General features: G+C 40.6%; 1 protein-coding gene across 1 annotated transcript in view; it reads left to right on the top strand.

Annotated features, from left to right (window-relative positions):
- The window catches only part of SFXN1 (sideroflexin 1), a 41,706-nt gene extending 39,787 nt beyond the window's left edge, over positions 1-1,919 (top strand). Inside the window, exons 10-11 of the mRNA XM_065409490.1 lie at positions 21-68; positions 1,823-1,919. Of these exons, the coding sequence (XP_065265562.1) occupies positions 21-68; positions 1,823-1,919 (145 nt within the window). The remainder of the gene's footprint in view (positions 1-20; positions 69-1,822) is intronic.
- The last annotated feature ends 15,673 nt before the right edge of the window (positions 1,920-17,592 follow it).

Consider the following 17,592-nt stretch of genomic DNA (forward strand, 5'->3'; position numbering starts at 1 on the left):
CTTATTTTTGTCTTTTATAGTTTGGTGTTTGCTACACCTCTGTGCTGTGCATTATTTCCTCAAAAAAGGTACATGTGGGTTTTTTTATTCTTTTAATGTTGAGAGCCCAGAAGCATGCAAGGCATTCCTCCCCCCAGCCTCAAAGAGCATACAATCTAAATTCACATATGACAAGTGTGGGTCATACACATGAGGGAGGAAGGAAAAGACAGTTGCCACAGTTACTCAGTAAGGCAGGTGTGCATATTAATAGTTCCGTTTAGTTGGGGAGCGGGGTTTAACTTCTGATAGGCTGGGTGTTAGAAATGAGTTTTAGGAGGGATTTGAATGAAAGGGGAGGACTTGGGGTTTGAGAGGGCATTCCTGTTGCAGGGCAGCTCTGAAGAAGATACAGAAGCAGGAGTGGAGGGGATGCAAAGGAGATGTTAAAGTGGGCATCATTGATGGAACAGAGAGAATGGGGTGAATGGAAAAAAAGGAAACAGTTGGACATACAGATTGGGGTTGAATAATGTGGGGCCTTGAATGTCAGGACAAGGAGCTTGGATTTGATACACAGCACAGTGAGGAGCCAGTAGAGGGATTCAAAGAGGGGGAGATGATGTCAAAAGGATACATTTTTGTGCCTTACGGTGGTGGCGTCATTTTAATGTATGAAAAAAGTGGTGAGATCCCATTTATTTTCATTTGGAAACTCGCACTGAATGGACGCCACCTGAACTGTGTGTGCTTTATTTGTAGTTTGGGTAATAAGATTGTCCCCAGGTAAGAGCCTCATCCATGTTAATGTGTCTCAGAACCATTAGCTTTGTTTGAAAATAAACATGGAGCTGACATTCATTGTCCATGAGATCCTAAAGGAGCCTGGGAAGACTAAATATTAAGGTCAGCTCAAATGCAATAAATTATGTAAACTTGGTGTAAAAACTCCACTGATATGTATTCTTTCCTTTTGTCATTAATGGAAGTCATGATTACTGCATCAAGTGGAAAAATATTTAATGTGATTTAAATGTTGCAACTGGAGGTTAGTTGGTTAACAAAGTTAGTGGGTGAGTTCACTAGCTTTTCTCTTCTGGAAACCCTAGGTCTCATTCTCATCTCACTTACATAATTTTTACACTGGTGTAACTCCCTTGATTCCAACAATGCAATTACACACTGTTTGCCCTCCTGGCTAAGAACAGGCTGAAGAGCTGCAATAGCAAGGAACACGGCAGGGCTATGTTGAGTTGGATTGACACAGTTGTACTGGCAAGTCAGTGTAGTGAGCACTGTGCTATTCCTGAGTCAGATCAGTGCTTCTTGAAATTCACCCTCATGTGTCCTGAGTTGACTCACTAATTTTATAGGGAAATTAATTTTTTTTAAAAATGTATTTAAGAAATTGCAGCTGTTACATGACTTGTCAGATGAATTCATTTTACAAATGAAAAATAAATGTTGCATCTACAGAATAGTTCCTTTGATTCAACAGAATAAAATAACACAGTCATCAAAAGCAGCCAAATACAGTATTTTTTGAAAGTCTCATAAAAGGGTATAGTTTGTATCTTCCAGCACTACATTTACATGAGAACCTAACCATCAAGGTTGAAGTCCAAGATACTAGAGCAGCAGCTATTTCTTGAATAGGCAGAACATCTCATTTCCAAGCAAGTAAAGTTATTTTGCTTCTGATCTAAGAACATCATATTGGGGAAAAAATAGATCCAGAACCTCCTTTCCTAGTCCAAAAAGCCTTGAGCAGATACATCATCTTTTTTATTTTAGATCCCAGCATTTTTCTGTGTACTCATTTTACTATCTTTCTTTTGCTCAGTTCCATGTCCGTAACACGCTTGGAGCCAGAATTGCGAGCCAAGATCCAAGAGTTCAGCCCTGGTTTAGAACGTGTGTACTTTAATAAAGGATTATAATTCGAGGAAGGTAGAATACCCTTCGAGGAGAATCTCGTGAGCTCCTTTTTTAATTGTGTGCCAATGTTGGTGAAAAGAACTCTATTTTGACCTATCCTTTTATTGTTAAACAATTTTGACCATCCATGTTATTTTATATAAATATATTTTAAAAAATTATGATAAAATTATCTTAAATCACAAACTCATTACTGTTGTATTGCCCACTTTGTAGCCGTCAGTTTTTTTAACTGAAAGTTTAATCGCACATATCCAAACATGTTTACATTAGCTTGCAAGCAGCTAAAGACAAAACTCAAAAGGAAAAAAAAAAATAAAGCGCACAAAGAAAATCAGATGATCTTTTCTGAGATTTGCTACCTGTTCCTAGGGTTGCCAACTTTGGTTGGACGAATTCCTGGAGATTTCATCACATGACATAATCTTTAATTAAAGATTAATCTCTAATTCCTGGAGACACCAGGACAATCCTGGAGGGTTGGCAGCCTACCTGTTCCACTCAGAGTGGGAAGGAACCCAGATTTTCATTTTCCCCTCAATGTAGGGCAAATGTCTCTTTGTAAATGTCTTTGGCCCCATGGTTCAAGTTGTGACCACAAATCCTTTTCTTCAGGCCCTCCCTGTCCAGTGTTAACATCATAAGAGTAATAACTCCAAAGAACTGCTATATTGTGGCCATGCCCCATTAGCCTCATTTCCCATTTCTAATAAATAGCAGCAGCACTTAATTTTATTTTGCCTTATTTTCTTATGTCTTATAATCTTCAAACTTCATGGAAAGTTCCTGCGGTTTCCTTTTTAACTACATTCAGCACATACAGTCCTGCTGTGTTCAGTCTTTTAAGAGTGCTCTTGTTTTCTGAGTGATCAATATTGCAGCAGTACAATCTGCCTAACCTTTTTTCATATGATGGTTTTTTGGCCAACCTCTTTGTTCCAGGAAAAGCACAAAGGAAACATGTTGTATGCTGCTGTTTTAATCAATTCCTGCACAAAATTACTGAACACTTTCTATTACATTTCACCATATTCTCAGTGTATCCAGTACACACCCATTGTATTACCAAGGCCCACCTATATTTAATATATAGTATATTTAATGTAACGTTAGAGAGCTTAAACTTAAAGAGCCAAATTCTCCACTGGGACAGATTTGTGCAACTCCACTGACACTGTGCCAGTTTGCACCAGCAGAGAATTTTGTCCTACATTTGTAGATGTTCAAAGTAATATACATAATGATTGGTGAGTGTTTTACTGACAGTATGTTGTTATGCAGCGACTATATAACATAGTTAATGTCTGGAAGTTTAGAGAACAGTCTAGTGGCAGATTTTGCTTGACTGTGATCAGAGTGACTTTTCTCATAAAGCAGAGATTTGTTTGATGGCTTGTAACGTTTATGTTTGATCTGAAAGGATTAACAGATCTGAAGCTTTAGTCTCCTTGAATGCCACTGAGCCTTACCTGCATTTCTTCTGTAATTACCTACCTTCACGTTTTTGTCTTAACCTTTCTAGTTGGGAGTGAGCTGGTTTCCCCAGTGAATTCTGACTCTAGATATATTTTATTGCAATAAATTGTTCTGCATGAGAAGAAATGAAAAAACATAAATGCCAAAAGATTTGTGTTATGCTTGAATGCTTTAGGAATACATGTAGAAGTGTATACTCATCTGCAGAGAAGCCAGGAAGGAATTTATTTAATGATTACAATCTCCTATTTAAAGGAGCTTGTCTCATTTTTAAACATGCCATTTCTCCACCCATTGATTTTTGAACTCTTGCAATCAGATATATTTTATGTGAACTCACTTATTCAGTTTTGAAAATTCTGAAATGTGCAAATGTTCTATAAAAATGATATAGCCTAGTTTAAAGAATATTATTGATAGATTTCAATTAAATAAAGGAGATTCTTCAGTGACCAAAGTATAGATCTGAGGAGAAAAAAAAATCATGGGTATATTTTTTTTTTTGTTAACTTTCTTTTTTGAAGCTTCAGTCTATTAATGCTTTTCTACAGAACTAATATCTGTACAGTTTCATGATATTATTAAGCAGAACAAAATAGTATAAAGATCAGACAATTTATACTGATCTGCTAGAAATAGAATGTTTTTAAAAAAATATTTCCAACTTAAGTGCAATAAACTCTTACTTAAAAATAGAATAGTTATATTTCCACTTGGGGAATATAATTTTCAGTGATGCAGTGACTGACTAAATTTTTAATTTAAGTATTATCACAATGTCTTTCCAGTATTGATGGAGTTAATGTTCTATTTAAAGTGAACTAGATACAATATTAAATAAACTCAGACTGAAATGAATTGATTTTTCTCTTATTGTATTGTCTTCTAAATATAGATTTTTGTACATTGAATTTTATGGTGCAGTCGACTCCAGCTCATCATCTTTTGCACCTCAGAGGCTTTGAGTGCTGATGTCTGAAAATTCATAATAAAGCAATCAATAAAGCTTCTTGATTGATAAGCTTCAATAAAGCTTACGATGGCATGGGCCATCATAAATAACTGTTTCACAGCTCCTTTAACAGCCTTAGGCAGGTACAACTCTAATGTAAATTTGTCATAGGAAAAAAACTGAATATTTATATTGACAATATTTGGACTCATCGCTGCAAGATCCCACGTGTTTATTTAACTAATATTTAAAAACAAAACATACTTGTGCAATGTTAAACAGTAAAAGCACATGGGGGAGAGGGGTTCAAAGGCATGTAGGGCAGTTGTGCACCCAACTTCCATGGACTTTCACCAGGAGGTGGGTGCCTAACTCCCAGCTATGCCTTTGAAATTCAGTGGCAGTCTTAGACATTCGTTCCCAGGCTGTCAACCCTCTACCGATATATAAGAACATTTCATGCCAACAGTACTTGCACCCAAAAAAAAGCCCACATATTTACTGCTGTCATGTTGGAGGTTCTAAATTTTCAAGTGGCACAATTAATTGAAATTTTGGAACTTTCAGTTTACAATAGCAGCCTCTGTATAACCATGTACCAATTTGGCATGTTTCCTGATATGTCTAGTCTTTTCCTACCTCAATCTGTCACATTTCATCGTGTGCAAACAGACTTTGCCCCAGGAAAATTTATCTCTGAGTACCAAGAAATGAAGTCAAATTTAGGGCACTAGAAGTCATCTATAATACTAAACAAAAGTTCCTGTCTGCATGATGTTACCCAGATGTTCCACTTGGTTTCTTCGGATTTTAATCTTCCTTAATAGCATGGTACCTTAGGTAGACTTTGCAGTTGGTATGTATGCATAGGATGGATGGAGGGACTGCAGAATGTTAAGCAGTCCTTAAGCAGGCAAAATTTCTATGGCTGGTGGCATTTCTCCCATGGAAACCTGTATCCTGTACATAAATGCCTATTTCAAAGACATACAATTGTTTATCTGCTAGGAGATCATAAGGTAAAGGAAGTTCCAATCCTAAATTTCATGAAAATGCATGAATTAGATTGTGAGCTTGATCATTCCTTCTCTGTACAGAAGGGAGATGTTTTAAATGTGATTTCAAGCACCTGCCCCGGTCCTGGGCATATTTGGGGCATGTCTATGGTGAGAGTAACACCATCTCCATCGCAAACTTCCTCTTTTCCTGGTAGCCTGAAGAAGCCCCTCCACAGAGCTCTGGGTGGTGGAGGTCCTGCAAGAATGCAAACGATGGATGGAGGGACTTGGGTAGGTTTACTTCTGGAGTGAAAACTCTGTTCTTGTGGTTTTACTCTTTTCTCCCATCTGGTGATAGGGAAGAAAATGATTTTATGAAGAGGTAGAAATTGTGTTTGTGTAACTGATGCATATATTTGTATTGCAGATAGTGCCTAGAGCAGAAGTGGGCCAGCTACAGCCCACAGGCCGCTTCCGGACAGTCAGACATTTTTATCCGGCCCTCAAGCTCCTGCCGTGGAGCAGGGTCGGGGGCTTGCCCCATTCCGCCCACCCGGCACTCCCCAACCCCTGACTCACAATTCCACCATCTTCCAGCACGCGCAGAGCCACGCTGTGCAGGCACGACTTCACCGCTCTGTTTCTGGGATCGGAACCCCGCCCCTACGTGGCAGCGGGGCCCAATCCCCTCCCAGTCTCGAAACCACCCAGGGACGTGCCTGGTACAGCCGTCTTGGTGTCACTGCTGGCAGGGTCCCTAGGAGTCCCCAGTACCGCCTCTATAGAGCCCACCCCCCCCCGCACCACACCCCATGAGTCCCCTCTCCCCCCACTTCGGTAACATACCTTATAGAGCCCCCCCCCATGCTACACCCCATAGAGTCCCCCTCTCTCACATGGCATTCATGACCCACCATACAATTTCCATACCTAGATGCGGCCCTCAGGCCAAAAAGTTTGCCCACCCCTGGCCTAGAGGCACCTCATCATGGATCAGAGCCTCTCTGCTGTAGGCACTGGACTACCACATAACAAACCACTATCCCTGCCCCCAAATGTTTACAATCGAAATAAATCCTTAATCATAGAAGCTACCATGGAAGAAAACTCACTCATCAGATCATCAAGTCTGACCCTCTACCAGTGATAGCTATTTTGTATGATGCATGCATTGTTTGTGTGTAAATAGTGGCTATATATGAGACAATCAAGTTGTTTAATTTCAAATCTCTGGTAATCTTGCGTTCAGATCATAGTGAACTGTGGCTTTTGTCCCTCTTCATTTTGAAAATATCTATCTTTTGAAGCTTTTTGCAGGCAAAGAGTGGGCTTTTGCATAACTTTGTAAAACCAAATCACTGTGTGTGGGTGCTCCTCCCAAAACAAATTTGCCAGTTATTCCATTTATTCACGGATTTTAGAAATCATTTGTGTTGGGGGAGGCAACTGATGAAATAAAAGTTTTTAAAATAGCACATGGAAAGAATTAAAAAATAATTTAGCAGTAATGATCCATCAGTGAAGCAGTAAGAGGTAACTAAAAAGATCCTATGGGCTATTTGTGCTAGTAGGCCCATTCTTGCCCATATATTTCTGTAAATATTCTAGATTTTCAGACAGCACAGCTGCACCATTTCAATGGACAAGTTGAGCCATTTTTAGAGTAATTTAAATTCATTGAAGTGAATTTGTTCCCTGGTAAACATCCAGTTAAACAGACATGTCATGCTATTAGGTTACCAATTGAGTGGATCCTGCTATGCCTTAAATACAACATACTCCATTTAATCAGGACATCTACCAGGGAACCTGTTTAGTGAGAGTAAATAGCAATGACTGGTGCTTAACTGAGATAGTACTTTCAAAAATTTTTCATGTTGGATGCATTTGGCTTGTGCTAAAAGGTTAAGTGATACTTAACCATGTGTTAGAAAGGTATGAAATTGTAGGCTCTTGTACTACAGAGGTTTCCAAAGATAACTCACAAGAGGAAGTAACAGTAATAAATATTCACTGCATTCAATATTTTCTGTCATTTTATTTGGTACGGTTACTTATTTCCTCCAGTTCTTTCAGCTTTTTTTAACAAAATAATCTCTTCTCTTTTGGGGACAAGTGAATAATAGGCCTGTCCTGATACCTGATGTGTCCTAGTTAAATAAATTCTGCTGTGCCATCTAGAAGAGACTGCATGAAAACTAACTTGTGTTCCTTCATTAACAGCAAGTCTCTGTTGCTGATACGCTGACTTTACTGAAAGTGATCTGAACATACTCTGTTAGGGCAAATGTAGGATATGATCTGCCACTTACTCGTAAGCTTTGTATATAGGTTTTTTGAAATTTTTTTCTTTCCTTTGCCAGAATTTAGTCAGCTTTGTATCTCAGTTATTAAGATATTAGAAAAATCAGAACCCACCTAGACATCCAGAGGGGTTAACTAGAGCCCCTTTCATTGATCACATGGAAATGGTAAAATGGAGGGAATAAATGGTATCTCTTTCAGGACTAGTGGTAGATTACTTTGTTTTGGGCTTCTCTCTCTCTCTGGCCCCATTAGCAATGCAATTATAACTAAGGGTATGTCTACACTACCTGCCGGATCGGCGGGCAGCGATCGATCCAGCGGGGATCGATTTATCGCATCTAGTCTAGATGCGATAAATCGACCCCCGAGCCCTCTCCCATCGAGTCCTGTACTCCACCGCTGTGAGAGGCGCAAGCAGAGTCGACGGGGGAGCGGCAGCAGTCGACTCACCGCGGTGAAGACACCACGGTAAGTCGATCTAAATACGTCAACTTCAGCTACATTATTCACGTAGCTGAAGTTGCGTAACTTAGATCAATCCCACCCCCTAGTGTAGACCAGGGCTAAGATAGATGACCCATTTACAACAGTTGTCTCTTGACATGGTTACACACAGTTACATTGAAAGCTAGATGGAATCTAACCTGTCTTTATACAAGATTAAAACCTTGGACTGTTGAAGCCTTTAGCCCAGTTAAATATATGTGGTTGAACCTTATCAACATTACAACTTTTAACTGGGACTTCTGACTTGCTTATAGTTTTATAGTCAGTTTTATAGTCTCTCTTGTTTGTGTGTTTGATGCAGTGCATTCCTTTATTCTGGACCTCTACATTTTCTTTTTTGTTGTATCTATCTATCTATATATAGAGAGAGATGATATATATAATATAAAAACTGGAAAAACTCAAATCTATATTCACATTACATGTATTTTTGCAGCTCTTTTTATGCTGAATATTCTACATTCAATGAACACCTCCATTTACGCTTAATAGAGACAGGCTGAAAGAAAATCAACATAACTCCCCATTCGGAACATGAACTGTGCCATTACAGTTAGAACATAATACTAAAGTGGAGTTAAAGCAACATGTGCCCTTAATGTTTACATGACTATGTCGTGCAGCTTTATGGTATATATAAGGATCATAAATAGTTCTTTTTTAAAAATTACAATGGGTATCACAGAGACTAAGTTGTAAGCACTCACATTTACTCTCTGGACATTTGGCTCAAATACTTGATCAGGTCACATAGGAATTAATAATCAAACTCCCTTTCCATTCTCATGTCACAAAACTACCACCCAGGGAGGGAACAGAAAAACCTTGCTCACTCCTGGCTGAGTTGTATTGGAGGTCAGGATTGAGATGTGTTGGCAGAGCTCTTTGGGGGCAATATTTGTCCTGTGCCTGAAGGCAGACAGACACCACAGTGATGGGCAGCAATAGAAAGCCCTAAGATACGCTCTAAGTACACTCACAAATAGAAAGAAAAAGTCACAATTGCATCTACCCATATTTCAGTTTAATTGCTACTTAAATTTAGAAGCAATGCTGTCTTGTTCTTGAGGCCCACTAGAGGGCAGCATCTTCCACAAAACTAAGCTAATATGTAGCATACTGATTATGGATTGTTTTTTCCTCTTAAGCAAAAGAGAGGGGTGAATGCAGGAGATATAAAAGGAGCAGAAAGGGGAAACTATGTATTCTCCCCACTGGGCATTATTTCTTCCCATATTTATACCAGTAAATGCTGCATTGCAAGCATGTGACTTATACATACATCTAGAGCAGCAGTTCTCAACCAGGGGTACATGTAAACGTACCCCTGAGGATATGCAGAAGTCTTCCTGGGGGGCACATCAACTCATTTAGATATTTGCCTAGTTTTACAACAGGCTATGCATGAAAAGCACTAGCCAAGTCAGTGCAAACTAAAATTTCACACAATGACTTGTTTATACTGCTCTATACACTGTAGTATAAGAACAATAATTATATTCCAGTTGATTTATTTTATAATTATATGGTAAAAATGAGAAAGTAAGCAATTTTTCCATTAATAGTGTACTTTGTATTTTTATGTCTGATTTTGTAAGCAAGTAGTTTTTAAGTGACATGAAACTTGGGGGGACACAAGACAAATCAGACTCCTGAAAGGGGTACAGTAGTCTGAAAGGTTGAGAGCCACTGATCTAGAAACTGACCATACTCTACAGTACTAGAAGCTCTGGATACGTGTGAAAAGGCAGCAATGCTACTGAAAAGATACTTTACTGAAGTAATTAAAACCACCTCTTCGACTCCGGGAAATGGCTCATTCAGTTGCATCATTAATTTTTCCAGGGCTTAGTTATGACAATAGCTCTGAAATAAAGGTGGTTGTATTTTTTTTTTACTTTTTCCATTTTTGTTTTAATTACAGTACTGCTATTGATGATGTCACCTCATGTTTCCCTCTGACCCTCAAAGGAGTAATCACCACCACCCTCCTTAATATAATTTCTTGGTTTGGATTTGTGCAGGATTGTGTGGTTGCAGACACTGTGCCTGCAGATGTTGCTGGATGGGCCAGTAATTCCAGAATCATTCTGAAAGTGGGCATGGCCAGTACTGGGCATGCTCATTAAGTGTTTGAAGCTACTTGGGTGATTTCCATTGTGGGCAAGCAGCCTGGCAGGACACACCCAGAGTCACTCTCCAACTATTGAAACAGTGGGAACTCAAGGGGAGGAGTTTATAAAGAGGAAAACTGGGAGACAGGCTGAGAATCTCAGCGGTAGGGTGGTTCTGAACAGAATGTATTCAAAGGGAGTCTGAAGGAGAGTGTAAGACTATTGCATGTTTCCCAGATGTTAAGGAGCTTGCATGCCCTACCGATGGTGCGTTGACAGGGCCGGCTCCAGGCACCAGCATAGGAAGCAGGTGCTTGGGGCGGCTAATTCAAAGGGGTGGCACATCCGGGTCTTCGGCGGCAATTCGGTGGTGGGTCCCTCATTCCCTCTCTTCCTCTTTGAGCTGCCGCCGAAGAGGAAAAGAGGGGGGACCCACTGCCGAACTGCCGCCGAAGATGCGGCGCGATTGAGCTGCCGCCGAAGTGTCGCTGCTCGTCTTTTTTTTGCCGCTTGGGGTGGCAGAAAAGCTGGAGCTGGTCCTGTGTGTGATGCCACTCCACAGAGACTGAGAAGGATAAATTTTCCCAGAGAAGAGCCCAGTATATGTACGTGCATATGCATAATTATATTTTGCATTTGAACTTGTGACAGTAACAAGACTAAAACTTGTGGGGGAAGTCATGACAGTGTCTTTAGAAGCATTATTGATAAGTCACTTTTTTTTTTGAGGGTTATAAGTACACTTATGCAGTCACATACATCTGCATGTGGAGAGAGAAATTTAGTAAACTTTCTCTTAGAGATTTTGTCACTCTCTTTTTATCAGAGATTTAACTCTGTATAATATGTAGTCCTGAAAAAGACTGGTCTGTACCACAGCAACAAGAGAAGCTGAGGTACAGGAAGGGGAAAGCAAAGACTGTGCCTGATGTTAGCATATTGTCTTCACCAAACCCATTACACATGCAGATGCAATTACAGGGAAAGTCCAGCTTCACCTATATAGTTCTGGGCTGGAGCATGCTCAGTTGCTCACAGTGGGGATGGTGCATATTCACTTTGGTCAACATTAGGAGCATGCTCACTGAAGGCTGGTATTTTAGCTGCTAAAATGAAAAGTCTCTGAGTATTTGCAAACTGCAATGTTTTTAGAGGTTTATAACTTGGCCATATTTAGGCAGATTTTCACGTGGGTGGCAAAAGGCACATCCCTGACACAAAGGTCACCCCCTTGTCAAATTTCAAGTCTCTAGTCCACAGCATGGGGGTACTACAGCCATTCAAAGATAAGGTCACTAGAAATTTTTAACATACCCAAAACAATGTACATTTCTCAGGCTTCAATCTTAGAAACAGCTAAACTGTGTAACTGAAATTTTCCAAAAAAAAGCATTTTGAGGCAGACACTTGCCATGAAAATTTTCAGCTAAAATTTGCCAAAGTTATAAGCAATTGAAAATAAGGTCTTGTAATATGAAATGTTAGGCAAGCTTAATAACAGGTGGCATGATTTTATATTGGAATTGGAAAAGGTTCAGAAAAGGGCAACAAAAATGATTAGGGGTCTGGAAAGGCTGCCATATGAGAAGAGATTAAAAAGAGGGAGTTTTCAGCTTCGAAAAAAGACAACTAGGGGGATATGATAGAGGTCTATCATTACTGATATGGAGAAAGTAAATAAGGAAGTGTTATTTACTCCTTCTCATAAACACAAGAACTAGGGGTCACCAAATGAAATTAATAGGCAGCAGTTTAAAACAAACAAAAGGAAGTATTTTTTCAAACAATGCATAGTCAACCTGTGGAACTCCTTACCAGAGGATGTTGTGAAGGCCAAGACTATAACAGGGTTCAAAAAAGAACTAGATAAGTTCATGGAGGATAGGTCCAGCAATGGCTATTAGGTTCTGCATGGGCAGGTTGAAATGTGAGGTGATTGGAAGCATAAAGTGTATTGACTGAGCTATGATAGGGAAAGGACCTAAATAGCGTGTGCAATAAATAGACAAAATAACCCTAACTGACATTTATTAATGGTATATATCAAATGAAAGGAAACTGAAATAAAACTAAATAGCATGTCGCTTAACAGTGTTTTCAGACTATTTTGTTTCATAAAATGTCTTTCACACATTACACATTGAAAAACAAAATGCAGTGAAACTTCCCTTTGGAAGATCCCTCCAGGGACCTGCAAAACCCTTGTTTCCTAATACAGATAGAGCTCTAGTTAAAGGTCAAGTTATATTGCCCTGGAAACCTAAAGGATAATTTAGCGTTTAATGACTGGTGGCTGCCTCTTGGAGCTGGGATTGCTAGTGCAGATTTCGCTGCCTATCCAACATGTTTTCCATTGGAATGCTTAAAATAAGCTCCCCCCCCCCCCCAAAAAAGTTATAGTTAATAATCCAAATAAAAGAAAGGCCCAACCATCCTGTGCTTTGCACCTTCATTTCCTCCTATGCAAAGGTGCTACCATCAGTCAAAGTGGATGGTAAATTCTGATTTTGCTGCATTTTGTACCCTTTCTGCACAATTGTTGATGACACAGAAGGTGTAAGGCAGAGCAGATTCAGGTAGGTGTTTAATGTGCTACTGCAGCATAGCAATAAAAGTGTCCTAAATCCTGATGTGTATATGCATGAACTAGATGATGAAATTTATCACCAAAGAGAGAGCTGAAACCTGCGCACTGCTACAGCCCCTTTGCATCAAACTAAGATTTCCCTAATCTAACTTTCTCTATTTAGTGTGGCTTTGGGAGAAATAGGACATAAAATGTCAACTTCCTAGTCAACAGACCTGCTCTTCAGGTGTGTACTGAGTTGAATCTGTATAATTTTCTGACAAATTATTCTTCACAAATTTTTTCTGCTGTTCACGTGGCAAATGTTATAGTGCTGTGGGAAAAGTGCTAGATGCCAGTATGATTTGTCCATTGTTATGCTCCAGGTGCAGAACCTTTGTCATTGCTGCTGTCAAAGAACACAGCTTGTCTTTCTGATCACATCTTGTGTTTGCAGTGCTGTTAGCTAGAGAAATCGTCTTTTTACTTGTAAACAGAACAAATGTGAGAGGTATTCATAAACCTGGAACATTACAGTCATTGTCTAGAATATGGGCCAAATCCTCAGACCCAGTGGTATTGCTTTGTCCCACACCTGCGGCTGCTGCTCTTAAAGTGTTCAGTTTGCATGGCCCACACAAATAAGCCACTATACAGCCTGTTCACATGAAAAGACAAGACAAAAGATCTAAGTCTGTTAAAACGGTGAAGATATTCCTACCCAAATATGAGGAAGCAGTCCTTCAGATATCTGGGTAGCATGATTATAAAGGATGCTAAACATCCCTTAGGCTACGCCTGCACTTGGCGCCAGCGGTGTGATTCCCAGCATGCATAGACATACTCACGCTAACTCGATGAGAGCTAGCTTGCTAAAAATAGTAGTGTAGCTGAAGTATCATGGGCAGTAGCAAGCAGTGGCGTGGACTAGCTGCCCCATGGGGTCCAGACAGGTTTGTGGTAGGGCCAGCTAGCCCGCCACTCATTGCAGCCTATAGTATCATGGCTACATTACTATTTTTAGCCCACAAGCTCAATGAGAGCATGTCTACATGAGCTGGGAATCACACTCCTATCTCCAAGTGTAGACGTAACCTTGGACATCTCACACAGAATTGGACTCACAACTGCTACTCTAATGACATTCAGCCACATTTAGAGAAGCAAATGTATTACTCTGAAGTGGAAAATGAAGTTGCTGCAGTCTCTTGCCTTCAGCATCTTGATATACATGTGCGGGACATGGGTGCGAAGGAAACAGAGCATTAAGAGGCTTTCTGCCTTTTGAATTGAACTGCCACAAGTGATTGCTCCATGTTACACCATACATGGCTAAGCGGTAATTTCCCAAATTAACTGGAGTGACACCTGATATCAAGACAGTCAGATGAAGAAAACGTCAGTTGGCGGCACATGTGGGTCAGGTGAGGAAAATGCTGCAACAAGCTTTGTAGGGGCAGGCGCCAGCCCAGGGGAGGCCCGCAGCGGGTGTGGTTTGATGATGTGGCTCACTGGACAGGATGCAGTACGGTACTCTTCTCAAGGCTATTTGAAGATCACAAATCGTGGAGGAAGATTGCTGACCAATAATCCCATGTGCTGTTTACTGCTCATTGTAATGTGACTTTATGGTGCTTTGTACTATGAGAACAACAGTAATTAATAACAGCCTTTTCAGAGGGCTTGGTAGTGAGCCTAACCATGGCAGATGATCAAGTTCTACACATTTTGCGCATTCAAGAACCCCCTTTCCTTGCTCCACCCCAATGGTCAGCCAAGCATTTTCTCCATGTTTTGATGTCTTTATGTGACTCTTGGAACCTGTTCTTTGCTTCAACCTTGGTCCAGGTGGTGTTTGAGGATCTAGTTGGCAGGATTTTAGGGGAGCAAGGAGCAAGTACATACTACCCCCTAGAACACTGTTAAGGATTGAGGGGATCTTTACCTGGTACCCCTTCTAGCACACAGAACCAACTGGCACTGCCTAAGCCACATGTGGCAGTAGACCCCAAGCCCTAGGACTAAACCGGATAAGGGATATCCTCAAGGAGACAAATGGTAAGTTGAGGGTAAGGGTCTTCAAGGTGTGATAGGGAAGGGAGACAGCTGGAGGGAGTTTGTGAGGAGAACGATATAATACAGTCCAGCTTCAGGAAAGGGTCCCAAGTGAGGCTAATGCTGTGCACAAAGATGTGTGGGTATCAGTAGAATTTAAGTTCACTCTATTTCAGATGATTCAGGGTTCCAAGCAAATATTTCCCACAGCCCTACTTTATGTAAGAAAACAATTAACCAACAGGAAAAATTAAATAAGTTCACCCCTACCTACAGTCAACCCTGGAATCACAGAACACTTCCCAGCCACACACTACAACTGTTAACGGGAATGAAGAATGTTCTGTTTCTGTATATAGTGTGTTTCTGGCCATGCTGTTTGAGAACTCATCCAAGTAGCAGAACGCCATCACCCATGGAAATGTCTTCTGTCATTCTAATAAATAAAAGAGACAAAGAAATGAAGTCTTCACATACAGGGATCACTGAGAATGCTACAGGTCCCTAGAAAGTATGACCTTCACAAAAGCAACTCCCCTGAGTGAAGGGCAGTGTCTCTTGAGAACACAGTGCAGGACAGATGGAGGAGGAAAGCAAACCAGACTTACATTTAAAAATCTTGAACCAAGTAGCTCAGTGCCTTCCTCTGAAAAAGTAACATCTCCTTAGGGTGCGGACAAGGGGTGCTTTCACCTTGCTTAAATCAGCTAAAATAGGATCTGTTTCTGCAGCTGTAAACCAGCTCTGAGCACATTTTAGGGCTTGTCTACGTGAGGATGTTACACTGGATTACTTTGCACCAAGTGCAACAAATGAACTATATTGAACTGAAGTTCACTCAAACCACTTTGTTATGCTGGCTTGAGGCACTGTCCTTATTAATCATTAAGTCCACAGAGTGCTATGTTTGTTTGAGTTTACTGTGCAGCATTCTGGGCATTTATCCCCTGCTGCAATGTTCTACTACTCAGCTCTAGAGAGCTCTGGGAGTTTTCAGGTAGTGCATTGTGGGTTGTCTGCCAGAACCTGCAAGAATTCTGGGACTTGTGGTCAGACTAACAAACTTCCATGATTCCTCTCCTGGCATCCAATAATTTACCCATATTTTTCCAGTGCCATTTTTGAACCTGCTGTCAGGCAGCATGGAGGACCCCCGGCTGAACACCACAGTTGTGACAGTCATTAATACAAACAGGCTGATGCATAGCAATTATCAGTTATGCAACCAGATGGATATGGCTCTGGCTTCCAAGGCTGCAGCAATACAACTACAGGTAGAGGAGGAGCAAGAGAATGAAACTGAGCAGTTACTTCTGCAGGGCGTTTATCTGGAACAGCTTCACTTGGTGGAGAGCCACTTCTGGGCTTGGCCAACTAGCAGAACAGAATAGTGATCAGGGATTTACACACACACACACACACACACACACACACAGAATTTCCCCAACACCCCCACAGTGGTCAACTAGTGCAGTGTTGCCAATTTAGTCAGTGGTAGGAAATTTGAATTGAAATTGAAACATTAATACACACTTTAAAAGCAGATACAATGTATGATAAAATACTTGTACCTGAAAAAGTATAATAGGTTTGAAAAGTGTGAACGAAGACTAGCTTCACACGTCAGAAAAAAGAGCAGCTAATGTTGGCGCATTCATTTTGGCGATGTTGGCCAACCTTATAATTTCAAATTATGATTTGTAAGCAAGGTCTGAATGAGCTCTCCCCTGGACAGCTAATGATGAGCCAGGGGTAGGGGGAAAGCTTCAGGACCAGATTGTATTTTCATGAACTCACCTATTCTGCCTAGGTATCGAGCAGACAGAGCTGTGTTGCCCAAGTGGTCAATTTTGGTTGGTGTTGGGAGTTTCTGTACTAAACATTATTATTATATTATACTTAATTTTTTCATAAGAACGTCCATATTGGGTCAGACCAAAGGTCCATCTAGCCCAGTATTCTGTCTTCCAACAGTGGCCAATGCCAGGTGCTTCAAAGGGAATTAACAGAACAGGAAAATTATTGAGTGATCCATCCCATCGTCCTCTTCCAGCTTCTGGCAAACGGAGGCTCTCAGAGCTTGGTGTTGCTTCCCTGCCCATCCGGGCTAATAGCCATTGATGGACATATCCTCCATGAGCTTATCTAGTTTTTTTGAACCCTGTTATAGACTTGGCCTTCATAACAGCCCCTGGCAAAAAGTTCCACTGGTTGACTGGACGTTGTGTGCAGAAGTACTTCCTTCTGTTTGTTTTAAACCTGCTGCCTATTAATTTCATTGGGTGACCCCCTAGTTCTTGTGTTATGTGAAGGAGCTTATTCACTTTCTCCACAGCAGTCAAGATTTTATAGACCTCTATCATATCCCCTCTTAGTCCTCTCTTTCCAACCTGAAAAATCCCAGTCTTTTTAATCTCTCCTCATATGGAAGCTGTTCCAGACCCCTAATCATTTTAGTTGCCCTTCTCTGTACCTTTTCCAACTCTCATATATATATATGAATGAGAGAGAGAGAGAGAGAGAGAGATGGGGGCGACCAGAACTGCATGCAGTATTCAAGATGTGAGCATACCATGGATTTATATAGTAAAAGTGGAGGAGCTTGGTTTGCCAGACTGATCAGCAAAGCCACTGCTGACAAACTATGTGAAAAGGCTGCAAAACATCAATCCTCTGGACTGCATCAACATGCAGAAAGCC

This window comes from Emys orbicularis, chromosome 8, assembly GCF_028017835.1.
Source record: "Emys orbicularis isolate rEmyOrb1 chromosome 8, rEmyOrb1.hap1, whole genome shotgun sequence".
Classification (NCBI taxonomy): Eukaryota; Metazoa; Chordata; order Testudines; family Emydidae; genus Emys; species Emys orbicularis.